The 14,567-nt window shown below is 42.9% G+C and overlaps 1 protein-coding gene across 1 annotated transcript in view; it reads left to right on the top strand.

Moving 5' to 3' along the window:
- The window catches only part of TEAD4 (TEA domain transcription factor 4), a 45,944-nt gene extending 33,547 nt beyond the window's left edge, over positions 1–12,397 (top strand). The window contains exons 9-11 of the mRNA XM_074871949.1: positions 7,692–7,832; positions 9,301–9,453; positions 12,158–12,397. Coding sequence (XP_074728050.1) covers positions 7,692–7,832; positions 9,301–9,453; positions 12,158–12,271 — 408 coding nt within the window. The 3' untranslated portion in view covers positions 12,272–12,397. The remainder of the gene's footprint in view (positions 1–7,691; positions 7,833–9,300; positions 9,454–12,157) is intronic.
- The last annotated feature ends 2,170 nt before the right edge of the window (positions 12,398–14,567 follow it).

The following is a 14,567-nucleotide window of genomic DNA, read 5'->3' as shown; positions in this document are numbered from 1 at the left end:
TGTGAGACATTAGCCTCCCAACACATGGGCAGTGGCAGCTCTGCTCTTTTCCAGTGCAATATTATCTCTACCACCTGTTACTTGGTTCTCCCCATGAACTCCTATATGCATCGTTATTAATAGTTTGGGGAAGAGGCGTTTTCAGGGCTTTGCACATTAGTAGAATGGTGCACTTGCATCTTAAAGCTTTCAGAAGTTGTGAGACTCTGGGTGGAAGACAGAAGGAAAATGACAAACCAGGAATTCAGAAGAGGCAGTACTTTGTCCAGAGCAGCCATCTGCAGAGGGGTGGATCAGGAGAATTGCTTGGGAGACCTCTCCTGCCAATGATGAATATTTGTAGTAATTTCTTCTCAATAATAGGCAAGCTGAACCAGTCAAATCACTGTTTTCTTTTCAGTAAATTAATTATACTTTTGTGGAAGGGGCTGAAGGGGTGGGGTGGAGACTGCTGTCCTGCACTTTGCTTCTCTTCTGTCCCAGGTAAATCCAGTCAAAACAGCAGCAGTGCAAATTCCCCTCAGCACCCTGCCCTGCCCATGTATGCCTTCAATCCTGACCTGGCAGAAACTGCTTGGAGAGCAAGGAGATGGTAATTTGGTCTCCATGTCCATTCTGTCCTTGGCACTCCTTCTGAGGCAGCAAACAAGACAGCAGCTAGCAAGAGAGATTTTTATGATCTTTGCACATTCTTTCTGAGAATGGATCTGACAGCCCATTAGTTTCAGTTGCAGTCACCAGCACCACCTCCTACCAGTTATTACCTTATGTAAGGGGACTCTGTCAATGGCACTTCTTTCAGCAAAGTTATTCCCCACAGTGTTCAACAGTATAAAGATTGTTGGCAGCAAAAAGCAGACTGAAAGACTGAATTGCAGAGGGAATCTGTCTGTTGGGTGTCAAAATAACAGTCTAGATATTAGACTAGATATTAGGAAGTATTTCTTTACAAAAGGGGTTGTTAGGCGTTGGAATGGGCTGCCCAGGGAGGTGGTGGAGTCCCCATCCCTGGAGGTGTTCAAGAGTCGGGTTGACATAGCACCAAGGGATATGGTGTAGTTGGGAACTGTCAGTGCTAGGTTAATGGTTGGACTAGATGATCTTCAAGGTCCTTTCCAACCTAGATGATTCTGTGAATTCTGTGAGTCCTGTGGGGCTAGCTAAGTTGCAGCTACCCGCACTGTTCGCAAGGCCTTCTGCTTGCTATCTTTGGCTAGCTCAGAAACTTTCCCCTTCCCCCTTTCTTGGAGGCTGAAGCTGCAGTGGCACAAGTTTTGGACTGTTCTTAAAGAATTGTTCAGCATATGTCTTTCCACTGACCGCATGGGACCTGTGTGCAAGATACCGACATGCTATGGTTTCTCACAGCATTTAATGTCGTTTGGACTCTTGTCTAATCACTGCTTTTCAGGCCTCAGATAAACTGAAGACTTATTCTCAAAGGTCACATTTCCCTCTGTGAAGAGTTTCAGAGAAATTTTGAATCACAGCCTCATCCTAGTGGGAATGAGGCCTTTCTCGGTAATCAGTTGTGAAACTCACTCCCACCAAAGATCAGACAAAAATCTTGGCTTAGTATATGTTTAGGACAGCGCACAATGCCAACTTTTCTGTAAGTGTTTCTTTCTTGGGGCTGCAGAAGTTGAGTGGTGCATTCAAGCTCATCAGAGCTGTTTTCAACAGAGCTGCTAAGAGACTCAGACCACCAATATGATTTAAAAAAAAAAAAAATAAGAAAAAATACTAGCTTGTTGAGGTTTACTATGCTCTTCCCTGAACAAATCCCTTCTCTTCCATCTAGAAATCTTGTCTTGTAGGTATTTAAAAATTCTGCTTACTTCTGTGGAAAGGAGGAATTCTCAGCTGTTTGCCCCCAAACAGTCAGATCAGCTCTCTTACATACAATATGTAGATCTCTGAGATGTGCTAGATCACAGATGCCTCAGTGATTGTAGTTTCAGCACACTTTGAAGTCATCAGACAAGCTATGGACAAGTATGTCATCTGTGCTCAACTTGCACAGTAAGTTGAATGCATCCCAGACACATCAGATTGCTGTTATGGTAGAGTGTGCACAGCTTTTGCATCTAGAACTTCTTGGACAGAAAGAAAGAACCCTGACTTTGTCAGATAAAGTAGTATGATCCGGTTGGTGGCTCATAACTCGGATTTATCTTATAATATGTCTCATCTACCTGATCTTCTACCTTTGCCCTTGAAGAGACAGAGAACAGCTATTTGTGTGCTGGATACCACCCAACCAGCTGCATGCTGCTGCTGCCCCTACTGCAGTCCCACCCTGTTGCTAGCAGTGGCTAGTAGGAGCCTGTGGGGCAAGGCAACTCAGCCCATTGGCTATGGACTTTCCTAAATCCTGACTATGTCTCTTGTGGCTGCCTAGGCTGGGGTAAAGAAGAGTTATCTCAATTGTTGGACATACTAGTGCATTTGCCAGTGAGGAGCTGAGGCACCTAGGTTCTGGTCTCCAGGTCAGAATTACATTCAGCTATATATGCAACAAGTCCATGCATTCCCAGACTATAAAGTGAAGATTAGCCTTCCTACTTGATGAAGTGCTGGGAAGATGAATTTCCTTTAAGTCAATAGTCACTATTATTCCTTTGCATCTTTGAGGGATTGAATGTACTGGACAGAGTAAAGCAGACCTTCCTCTGCTCACCTTGGGTGCTCACCCCAGAACTGGATGTGCTTTGACACAAGGTTTTCTTTAGAGAAAGAAACTCTGAAGAGAAAGGAAGAGTCCTTTTCCCAAAGCAGCAATGTGGTTTCCAGTCCTGATGGCCTAGGTGTTGTGAGGCGCTCATAGGAATCTAGGCATAGAGGCTGTAGCATTTTTAGATGTTAAGATAAAAGCAGTAGCTCTTTTGGCCATTAGAGACCCCATGATGTGCAGTATGATTTAGTCCTGGTGCAATCCTGGGAAGTTTAACGGCATCCAGTAGTGATTTACTTCAATGTCCAGTTGACATTTAGAAGTTAATTTGGCTATGGCAGATAACAGTGTTCTTCCTCAATTTTCTGCTTTGTGTCCCTTCAGGAGATATAATCATCTCCATAGCAGGAAAAGCTAACAGGTTGGAGTTCAACTCCTGAGTGGTTCTTTGGTCTCGTATTCATGTACATCATTGCCATTTTCAGTTTACATGAATAAACCAGGTTGCAAATAACTCAAGAGCAGATATATGTGTGCTAAACAATCTCTGGAATGGGGGCTGTAACTTCCATGAGAGGGTGGGGACCAGCAGCTGTAAGTAAGTAGATGAGCTGTAACTGTAAGGTCAGCAGTATCTGTCTGAAATGCTACAGCCCCATTCTCCTGCAAACGTGGGCTGGAGCCCTCGGTAAGCTGCTACTGTCATGCCCTGGAGTTGCTGAAATTCCCTGTATGTATGTTTATGGGCTGAGATTTTCAGAGGTGACAGAAGGAGATGGGTGCACAGCTCTTGTTGACTGACCACCCTAAGACATGTCTGACAGTCCTAGTCCATAATGTGGGACAAGCTTTAGAATAAAAGGTGCAGTATAAATGTCAGGGAGTTCCAACATGACCCCACTGCTTCACTGCGACAGGGCTTCCAGAAACCTGATTGTACATAATGTTAGTTGAATGGCAACAACTGCTTAATTCAAACAGTATTGCCATAATTTTGCCTACTGCCAAATATTTTAATGTTGATTAATTAGATGTTAACTAGCTGTGAAATTCTAGTCTGGTCTTTTGACAGGAGACTTGCCAAATTGTGGACGTATCTACAGTGGCTTCTTAGGGCTAGTGAAACTTTTCTAATTAAGTGGAACTAGCACCTTTCTTCTTTGCCTCATATTGACTGCACTTATTTTTTAATTTGTCATTAAGAATTTAGGGGAATGTAACCTTAACTTTACTATTGAGACCCTGAAAATGTTTGTCTGGTTCTGCAGTGAGAGCCTCCACTATGTTTATGTTGCAGTGGTCCAACCAAGTTTCTGTAGCCTTGACCCTTTGTTTTTTGACTTAGTGGGACAATTTCTTTGGGAAAGTGCAATTGGGTCCATCCATTGTGTTTATCACCACCCCCAAGGGAAATAGCTGAACAATACTGTGAAGGACTCCTAGTCTGGTTCCTCTTTGGAGAAGGGAAGGAATTAATCTTTATTCAGACAGCTGGAGTATGGGTCAAATAAACAATACAGTTAGTTGCATTGACATGTAAATTAGTATTACAGTAACTCAATAGAAACCTAAACCAGAATAGAGTAACATTGCAACTCTTTAATACATGTACATTTGTGGTGCAGAGTAGCTGCATAACTATAGTGAGGAAAACTTGATAGGAAGGACTTCAGCATGACCATAATAATTCACTTGGCAACCTGTATTATGATGTCTGTAATGCCTGTGCCTTGCCTTGTTCCTATTAATACCTGTGCTACCAGGTTAAAGCTAGCCTGGATTTCCCCACATATGCTACTCCAGTGTAGACAAACCATTGGAGCATAACACTGCATTGCAGTTGTTTAGGTGGTCAGGACAATTTAAAAGCTTCCAATCTTCCTGCAGCTGTTGTTTCCAAGTCTTGTGCAAAAGCTATTACTCAGTGGTGCAAATGTGAATGATGTAAAGTGATTTTTAAAAAAGTTTTGAATCCAAATTTTTTTACCGATGAATTTTAACAAGTGTGCCCAAATCTGTTTTCAGCTCAGTGAGGAGGCAGGAAACTGTGGGGGCAAAAAGGGATAAATTGTTAAGAGAAGTCAGGAAGCTATTCAGCTGGATACATTGTTTTGGGAAGCTATCTTCTGAGGAGAAGCAAACATGAGAATAAAATATTGCCAGCTTTGTACAACTATCTCCTCATAAATCAGAGGATGCTCTTGAATATATAGTATCCAGGAGACGACAAATTAAGGAAAACACAAAGGTATGAGTGCGCAGCTGGTGTAAACTGGTATGAATGTATTATGCATGTAGGGCTGAGCATATACACAAGGGTTGGAGATCTGTCACCACTTTAGAAGGAGGAATTCTACTTAAAAGGGGGAGTCATAGAGAAGAAGACAAGCCATTCTGACAAATGAACTTTCTTTCATCCATAATCTGTGGTGAAGATGGTAAAACTTTTAAGGATTTTTGTAGAAACAACACAGTCATTTTGAAGAGTAATTTGTGATCATGTATTTAAATACTGTGCTGTTATGCCCTCATTGTGAGCAGAGTGAAGGCTGTATGTCCATCCCTAATGCTGTCAGTGTTGATGCAAACATTGGAGCATTCTGTCATCTTGCCTGGACTGCATCTTTGTCCCGCTAGAATTATGTGAATGCTACAACTGTTAGTTTAAGAGATACCCCAGGAGATGCATTGCCCACTGTACTTCATGAAAAACCTATCCTAAATCTGTCTTTCACTCACTTCTGACTTTGTACTTAAAAAAAAAAATTATTTTATTGGTTTGTTTGCTTGGACTCTCTGTGGCATCATTTAGCTAATGCAGATGATAGTTTTTCTCTAGGTGGAAATACGTGTGCACAATGGTGCAGTGGCAGCAATGCCCCAGTTGTGCTAAGTGGAAAATGGAACTGAATTTTCTGAAATAAATGTAGAGATGGTTCATTTTATTTCCTTTACCACCTCCTCCTTCACACACCTGAAGTGGCAAGTTAACAGCCATGGAATTAGATTGAATGGAAAAACTGCACGTGATTACACGGCTGCTTTTCTTGCTGGTGTTTTTGGCATCACTACTGGCAAAATGAATTGTTCTGTGACAATAACTCTGTGCGACGGGATCTGCTGGTGAGTGTTGTGGTGCAGAGATGGCCAAGCCCGATTGTCCAGGGCCAAAAATTTTAACTTGAAAGGAACGACAACAAAGCGTGGCTTCTAGCAGGTTACCAGTTACTGCTGTAGTTACTCAAACCCTAGAAGCAGCAGCCTTTCTGCTTTTCCTATTGCTGCCCATCCTCTCAACACATGTTCTTTGTCTGAACACACACAAGTGCTTCTGAATCAGGTCAGGGAGCTGATCCCACTGAGAACTAGCTGAGCACTTAGTTCCTCAGTGAGTTTTGTAATACAGCTACAGAAACATTTGTGTCAGTACAGGAGGAATGGGGAGGCACAAACTGCTCCAGGACAGTGAGACTGTTCTCTTGCTGTCAGGACCAGCCTGGTGTTATCAAACTACAACTTTGAGGTGCACTTTCCCCAAGAGGCTCAAGCCAACCTGAGTATGTGTTACTATCAAAATAGGCAGTCTTGGTGCCCACAACTTTTGTGTGCGTTCTCACCTCTTCGAGCCCCTGCAGCTTTGTGGAGATCCAAGTGAGCTTTCTTGTGTGACTGAAAACTAACTCACCAAAACCACAACAAAATTTATTTTGGCTGGGATCAGCTTTCTCATCTGGCTAACCACAGAGTTGTACCATTGCTAATGGTGGCACAAAGGCAGCAGCAAGCTTGTGTGGCTACAGATGGGGAGAAGGCTGGACTGACACTTTCTAGATTGACTTAAACCTCTTGTGAAATTGCTACTTAAGAGAAATAAGCTAACAGTATTATCTCATGGCAGAGACACGTATTTTGTATGGCAAAGAAAAGGGGAATTAATTATTGAGATAGTCCAGTTCCAAGGCTAGCATTGCTTGTCCTAAGCGCTGCTCTAGATCTCAAAATAAAAAAATTCCTGACATCTGCTAAGAAAACTATGCTAGGATGGCATCTAATGCACACTGTATACACTGTAGCAGGAATACACTTTTCTTCAGTTTCCTGTTTCCCTCAGCTCAGCAGGAAGAATAGAACAGTCTGAAGTAGCGAATGGGAACTGATCATGACTTTTCTGCTGATATAAGTTAACACCTCCACTTGTGAAGTACAGAGAAGCTCTTACCCTTTCAGTTTTGAAAGGGTGGAGGCTGGGCTGGGCATTCCCACACACCCGTTGCCTTTTCTTTCCATAAGTGTGATTTGAAGGACCCCTGGTGGAAGCTTCAGACAACCAGGATTTTTAGGAGTTGGGTCCCAACATGAGGCTTCAGTTGGCCAACCTTGGTCACCCGCATTTGAAAACTGTGGCTTCTAATGGAGATGGGTTTGTATTCAGGTGGAACTGGGCTGGATCCATCAGCAGCCTACATTCCTTATGTTGCATCCTGTCTGACATAGTACCTGAGCCTAATGTGTGTGTACTCACATGTTCCTTCACTCTGTCTCTTTCCCCTTACCTGCATATCCATGTAAAAAAAGCTTTATTACAGTTGCTGTACCCTTATTTTTCCTCCTTAGTGAGGCAGCCCAGTCTAGCCTTGCTCTGTCTCTACAGTGCCCTCCTGTCTGCTCTCCGCATGCTCTGTGCGTAGCTCCATGCTGTTCTGACACTGTTCAGTTATGGTAAATATCAGCTAAGGCAAGGGGCTGTATCATACGTTTTTAATGTTAAGAGGATATTCCACCAGATTTCCCCAGTGTGTATGCAAATCCCCACCACCATCTTCTAAAGCAGGAACTGGATTTTAGTGCATACTCTTCAGATTTTCCCTGCTTGCTTGATGCACATTCATCTGCTTAAGGAGCTTTGGACTCTCCAATACTTTACAATCTTGGCTACGCAAGGAAATAGTGAAAAAACCACCACAACCATATACTGATAACCACCTATTTTTCTTGCCTTTTTTTTTTTTTTTGGCAGGCTGATTTGAACACCAATATTGAAGATGAATCCAGATCTTTCTATGGCGTTTCCAGCCAATATGAGAGCCCAGAAAACATGGTCATTACCTGTTCCACCAAAGTGTGTTCCTTTGGAAAGCAGGTGGTGGAGAAAGTGGAGGTATGGAGCAGACACCTGGGTGCAAGGTTCTCTCTAGCTGCTGTTTTGTCACTTCAAGTATTTGCATCCTGCGTATATCTCAAGCCAAAATATATGCCATGCTTGTTGTCAGGGAAATGAATGCCATAGATTATTACTTCTGAGACATGCAGGTGTAAGATTGCTCCAGCCTGAAACATGGCCTTGTCGCAGGACTTCATTGAAGGTCTGGTAGTGTTTGCTAATTTTTCTTTAAATCTCAATTTCTGAAGACAGGTGAATATGTAAGACTCTCAGCTCTGGTGAGTCTCTGGGTTTTTTTGGGGAGCAAAGAAAAACTAGGAAACCTGGACCCTTGTTTTATAGTCCAGAAAGGTGAAAACAAATAGGCAACACCTCACTCTCATCAGTGGTTTTAAACAGAACATTTATAGACTATAGCCATTAATTAATAGACTGGAATAATTTACAGACTTACAGTTTTATGAGGCATATCTTAGTGCTTGTACACTTACAGCTCCAGCAACAGTGGAGTTGCATAATTATGAGTATATCTGGCATTGAAGAAATTCTTTCTGATGCCACATTCAGCTGCTAAGAGAGCTGTTCTGACACACTTCCTGCTGCTCTCTTGCTCAAGGAGCCTTTAGATGCAGGAGGAGCGGTTACATACAGAACACCAGGTGTTCTTGTGTCAGCAGTCAGCTCAAGCTACATCATTCCCCAAGATCCGTCTCCAGCCATATGACAGACATGCCTGAAGTCTGGTTATGTGTTTGCATGATGTGATGAAACAGGCCAAAGAAAGGTGTTGTGGTGCACAGGAAAGGAGAGCAAGCTCTTGGGGTGAAAGGAGGTAATGGGCATTTAAGGGTCTGCTGTGAAATGATAGAATGCAGCCTCTGCTTCTGTTCAAAGGAAGATAGAACATACAGCAGCTAAAATGTGAATATGAACAAAAAAATCCCTTTGTGTAACATTGGCCAGACTCTCTCCTAAGGGGGAGCAGAGATACTATGTTCTCTCTCACAGGTACCAGAAGGTTTTAGTCCTTTCCAGCTGTGAAGCATCCCAAGCATACGATTATCATCATTACGAGGAGTTTCCTGGTCTTGCTAAAGAAGTAGCTTTTAACTTTTTCGTTTTATTCACACCTAATATTTTTTCAGTAGAGATGCAGACCATAATAGAGCTGACAATTGGTCTGCTCCTCTTAGTTACCTTTCACAGCTCCTTGGCAGTTTGCTGCTCGTAAGCTGGAACTCACTGTTTTAAAGAAAAAAGAAATAAAACCAAAGAAATTGGAGGGCTCAAGGAGACTGACCTTGTTGCGAAGTACTGTAGAGGAATGATTAATCAGCTCATTACTGTTAGTAAAATGACTTGAAAATGCCATTGTAATTTTTCAGTTCTGAATGGCTTCATGTGATTAATGCTACTAACGTGACATCATTAACCCCATGTGCCACTTTTATGTTTTGCATTACAGACAGAGTATGCACGCTATGAAAATGGACACTATTCCTATCGCATTCACCGTTCCCCTCTCTGCGAATACATGATAAACTTCATTCATAAACTCAAGCACCTTCCTGAGAAGTATATGATGAACAGTGTGCTGGAGAACTTTACTATCTTACAGGTGGGACTTTCAACTGTTTTCATTGGAGCTTGGAAACATGTAAGCCCCATGCAGGAGTTCACTGTTGTGAGTCAAAGCAGATTTCCTTTTACATCTCAGCATCTAATTGAACTTAGAATCTCTCACGTATATTGCACCTCAAGACCATTTACAGAGCTCTAGAGCTAGTAACTCATGCAGAGAAGCAGCAGAAGAATTTGAGAGACCTGAGTAAGAGAAAGAAAAAAAGAAAGATAAAGGGAGAACTCACGAGGCAGAGAGATAAAGGAACGAGAAGGATGCAAAAGTCAGTGAGGGAAATGCTCATTCCACTATTGGACAAACGTTGAGGTCCTTTCTGTGCCCTGGCCCTTTTTGGAAGGTAAAAAAAATCAAGAGCACTGTTAAGTGACTATATAATTTTGTCATGAGAAGAGTTCTTCATCGACAAGGTGGGGGGGGGGGCGGGGGGGGGTGGAAGTTGTTTTCCTAGGACCATCCTGAACGTGGAAAGAATATGGAGGCACATAAAGGAAGGGGCATGTTGGAAGAGGCTCTGTGACACCTTCACGAATCACTGCAACCTCTAGGTAGGGCAGTACTACAATGCTACAGCAACTAGGTTTGCATTAGTGTCTATGTTATACCAGGAGCCTTTCCAGCCTCAAATTTGGGAAGAGGGCAAAGACAGCTTAAAAGGTGGATTTTCCTAATGGACTGAGTTCTGTGCTCGCCTCTACAAGGCGTGTCACAGATCTTTGCCCAGAGAACCTGAGGTTGGGTGAGTAGAAGAGATGCTAGTGGCTGTATGAAAGAATGGAAATCAGGTCATCTTCATTCCATTCTCTGGAGATCTTGTGGGACTTCAGGAAACTCATTTCACAGTTTTGTGGCTCAGGTACCTGAGCTATAAAACACAAAGTTAATAATATACCTCACAGGGCTTTAGGAGGCTTTACTCTTTCATGTTTGTACTAAGATCTTTAGCATCTGAAAGAAGAGAGAAGTATAAATGCTAAGAGTCTTTTCAGATGAGCAAAAGCATGAAGGGGGCAGGAACAGAGAGATGGAAGGCCTGCGTGCTGTAATCCATACTGAGAAACACTGTAACTGCCTTCTGCATGTTTCATTACTCAGTCAGGCCAGCGCTTGCTATAGATTTTATGAACAAAGTTGTTATATAGTTATACTTCCTCTGGGGCTTTTTGTTTAGAGTAATCTCATGTCCTTCCCTTACCTCCTGTCACAGAGAGGCATGTCTCACATGGGTGCTGGCACATCCTTTTATATATTGCCTTTCAGTCCTGCTTCCTGAGCAGCAGGCTGAGCATTTTCCACTCTCCACTCCCCACTGGAGACCTGAAAAACAGTCGTGCTTAATGTAAGGTGTGCTGCTAGTCTTCAGTCCCCACCATCAATTTCCGAAGCAAGCTTAATTACATTTTTTCTAGACCCTTTCATGATCTTAGATACTCCTAATCTCACTAGGATGATTTATCTTGCTTTGCACATTGCTCTGGATCTAGCCCTCCAAGATTTCAGAGCCCATTTTTCAGAAAAGGCTCTGGTGCCTTACCACACCTGGATGCGTGTAACTTGCAATGGCCTGCAGAAGAAAGGAGAAGGGTTAGTTCAGCTGCAAACCCAATCATGAAGTAAGAAAAGAAAACACAGTAGACCAAAATCAAGCTGCTAAAATTAATAAGCAAGTTTGAAAACAGCTGTTTTCTTTCTGTTTTCACAACAACAGTTAGGCTTTGGTACAGTTCAAGTCTCCAGCTGCAATGTTTTTCTTCTGCAGTTGAGTTGGTGCTACTGCTGATAAAAAGGTATCTCCTCCATCAGGAGAGAACTGCTTGAAGCTTTAGCTATGGCACAAACTCAGATGACAAGAATGTGCAAAGTTGTGCAGTGACAGAGAGAGGGAAACAGAGCTAGGAGCTCTGGGTGCAACATTTTGCTTGTCCCTGCCATGTAGTGTAGGCAGTGCATGCTTCTGAAACTAGGACAACACTGTTCCATCACTGTGCTGGTGACACTTAGTCACACTGCAGACAAGCTAAGGTTCCTCTGATGGACCACAGAAAAATGAATGGAAAAAAAGGAGCTTCCATAAGAACGCATGAGTGTAGCAGCCATCTTTCTCCTGACATCTACAGCATGTGGAATGGGCGGTGTAATGGAGTCAAACCTGTAAGTCTCCTGTAAAATGAGTTATACTCTAGAATTCTCATGGTCTGTGTCTACCACTGAGCAAGAGCAAATGGAGGGAAAGAACTGTTCATGGCTGTGATATATCAACACATATGTGAGCAGGAGTGGATGTGCCACAAGGGGTGGCCTCTTTATACCCAACAGAGCAAAAAGGTTTTCTGTGAAACACCTTCTCTCTGCTGAAATCCACAACACCATGGGGTGGGGAGTAGAGGACCTAGTGGACCTGCTTCCACTTATGTGGTCACTGCTTGGTCACAGCTATCCTTTCTCCACAGTGAACTCTGCTCACCTCCCTGTCTCTTCACTGCATTGTAGTGATGCTGTGAAAGTGCTTTGCTTGGGTGTGTGGGCACACAGACTGGGGGTTGTGGTGGCCGAGCTGTATATCGTTCCTGTGCTTCTCTGTTCTTTGCCTATTACTCATGTTTTGGTCTGTGTTAAATGTGTTGGAATATGTAAGCAGAGAAACAGCAGTTGCCATCTCAGCTTCTTCTCCTTTTCTGTCTAGGTTGTGACAAACAGGGACACACAGGAGACCTTGCTGTGCATAGCATATGTTTTTGAAGTGTCAACTAGTGACCACGGTGCCCAGCATCACATCTACCGGCTGGTGAAGGACTAGAGACTCTCTGCCCTGAATTGTCCATGGGATGCATGTCTAAGAAAAAAGCCTGTGCTTGAACAACCCCTGCCCCCTCCTACCAAACTGAAGAATAAACTGCAGATATTGTGTATTTTCAGAAAAGCACCTCTGAGCTGTTTTGTGATTGACAGGGTCAAATAAGTTTGTATCTCCAGGTTTGTCAAAGAAACAGGGAAATAACTGCTTAAGGGTTTCACCACAAACATCATCCTCTGGAATGTATTTCCCACAGAGTACACACAGGGTGTGATCATACACATAAAAGGAGTCAGGTAGGGCAATGGCAGCAGCTTCCACAACCACATATGAACAGGTTGGAAATGGTCATGCTACATCTGGTCTGAGTGTGTGCACTCCTATACATTCATTTGTAGGTCAACACATGCACAGACATGCTTACCATATATTTATATAGATGTCAGTTAGACATGTGTGGGCACGTGCATGTGTACAGAGATTGCACATATAGCACACACATCTGCCTGTCTAGCTGTCCACCTCAGCAGGTGTGCAGTCAGAGGCTCCTTCAGCCTTCCTCCTATTAGAGGCTGGATAGTGTTTTCCTCTCTTTTGTGTGCGATAGAGACCAACCTTTTGCTTTTTAAATGAAGTTATGCTTAGAAAATTGGGTATGTTAAATCATGTCTTGTGCAGCAGATTTCCTCCATGTATCAGGTCTGCTGACTTGACTGACTAAAATAATGCTTGCTGCTTTTGCTTCCATTCTCTCTGCACAGTTAGCACTGCTTGGGGAGCTAGACTCTCCTCTTTTCTTGAGCACCAGTAAAATAATTGTTTACTGGGATCAAATTGTTCCACCTGTTAGTTGCAGTCAGTGAAGTGCACAAATATTGCTAAGAATGCCATTTGGCCAGTAAATTGCAGGAAGCGGATGGGCGAGAATAGTGAAAAGAGGTTAGCTTTCCATGTTTCCAAGACAATCAAACACAGTCTCTCTGCTTTACTTGTAAACTGAGGTTGTTTACTCGAGAGTCACTGAGAGGCAATAATCTTGGTTCCCACAATGCTGCTGATGTGGGGGAGGATCCAGCCATTCATGTTACTCTGGGAGAAGAGGTGGGTCGCATGATGCTCTCTGGCAGCCACTGAACAGGCCATCTATTGTGTGGCTAGGGACAGTCCCATGGCACGGATTTGGATAGATGGTGTTACATCTCCTCTTTCCATAATGCATCACAACACCTTAGGAAACACCTCAGGAAACACCTCTCACGCTTATTTCAGACATTTCCATCCTTGCATTTTTGGCACAGAGAAGAGTGCTCATGGGTACCTGAGGAATCTGAGATGCAGTCAGAAATCATGGGTTTATTAGAATGCCAGAAGGTAAGGGCTTCAGCCACACACAGATGAAATCTGACTTCTTTCAAGAACTCATGAGCTTGTTGGTACTCCTACAGCTTTCAGTCTGATGATTAAAGGGCTCTGTGGATTCCATGAAGATACTGTACAATTCTCCACAGCGCCTGTAGAGGCCTGCAGACTTAGATATCTCCTCCAGCTTCTTAACCATCTTCCTGTCCTTCAAAATATTTCATTTCTGCATTTGAAGTTGTAAGTTGTACTCATTTAAATTGTACTCCAGGAGTCTTCTCACAGATTGATGATTTTGACTCCTGCACATTTAAAGCTCAACTCCCTTCAAAGTTTCAATCTTTCACTCCCAGAGAATGTTCTTCCCATGTTTTATGGACTCAGATTAATCCTTTGAGTACTTGAAGATCTAAGTCTCCACTGGGCTTTTTCACAAGTATTGTTGAATATTCCCCATCCTCTCATTGAAATTAATGAAAGATTCTCAGTCACCTTCCAGTGTACCATCAGCATCACTTCCATTTGGTATATTAGATTGGGGGGGGAGGAAAGGAGGGAAGATTCCCTTACTGGAACACATTCTTTTAAAAACATGATCTATTTTACTCAATTATCTCCCCCAACCTCTTCATTATTCTCAGAGAAAGCACTGGCATCTTTCACATCAGTTCTCAGTTCTTTCACTTCCCAGGGGTTCTCAGGCTCCTTAGCTTTTCCCCACAAGATGTTTTGGGCAGTCTGCTGCTTTAGATGCTTCTTTCAACATTCTAATTTTTCACTAGCTCTTCCACTTGACTGTGTTCATGAATTTCCTTGTGTGTGTCATTAGCTGTGCTTTCTCTTACCCAGCTTTAAACAAATCCTGGTAAACACTGAACTTAGCTAGATAATAGTAGCTTCAACCACTCTGTGCAATACTTCTGAGGAAGAGCCTTCTGAT

The sequence above is a fragment of the Strix uralensis genome, chromosome 5 (genome assembly GCF_047716275.1).
Source record: "Strix uralensis isolate ZFMK-TIS-50842 chromosome 5, bStrUra1, whole genome shotgun sequence".
In the NCBI taxonomy this organism is placed as follows: domain Eukaryota; kingdom Metazoa; phylum Chordata; class Aves; order Strigiformes; family Strigidae; genus Strix; species Strix uralensis.
Note: the sequence above shows the minus strand (reverse complement) of the source record. Positions and strands in the feature narration are given on the sequence as shown.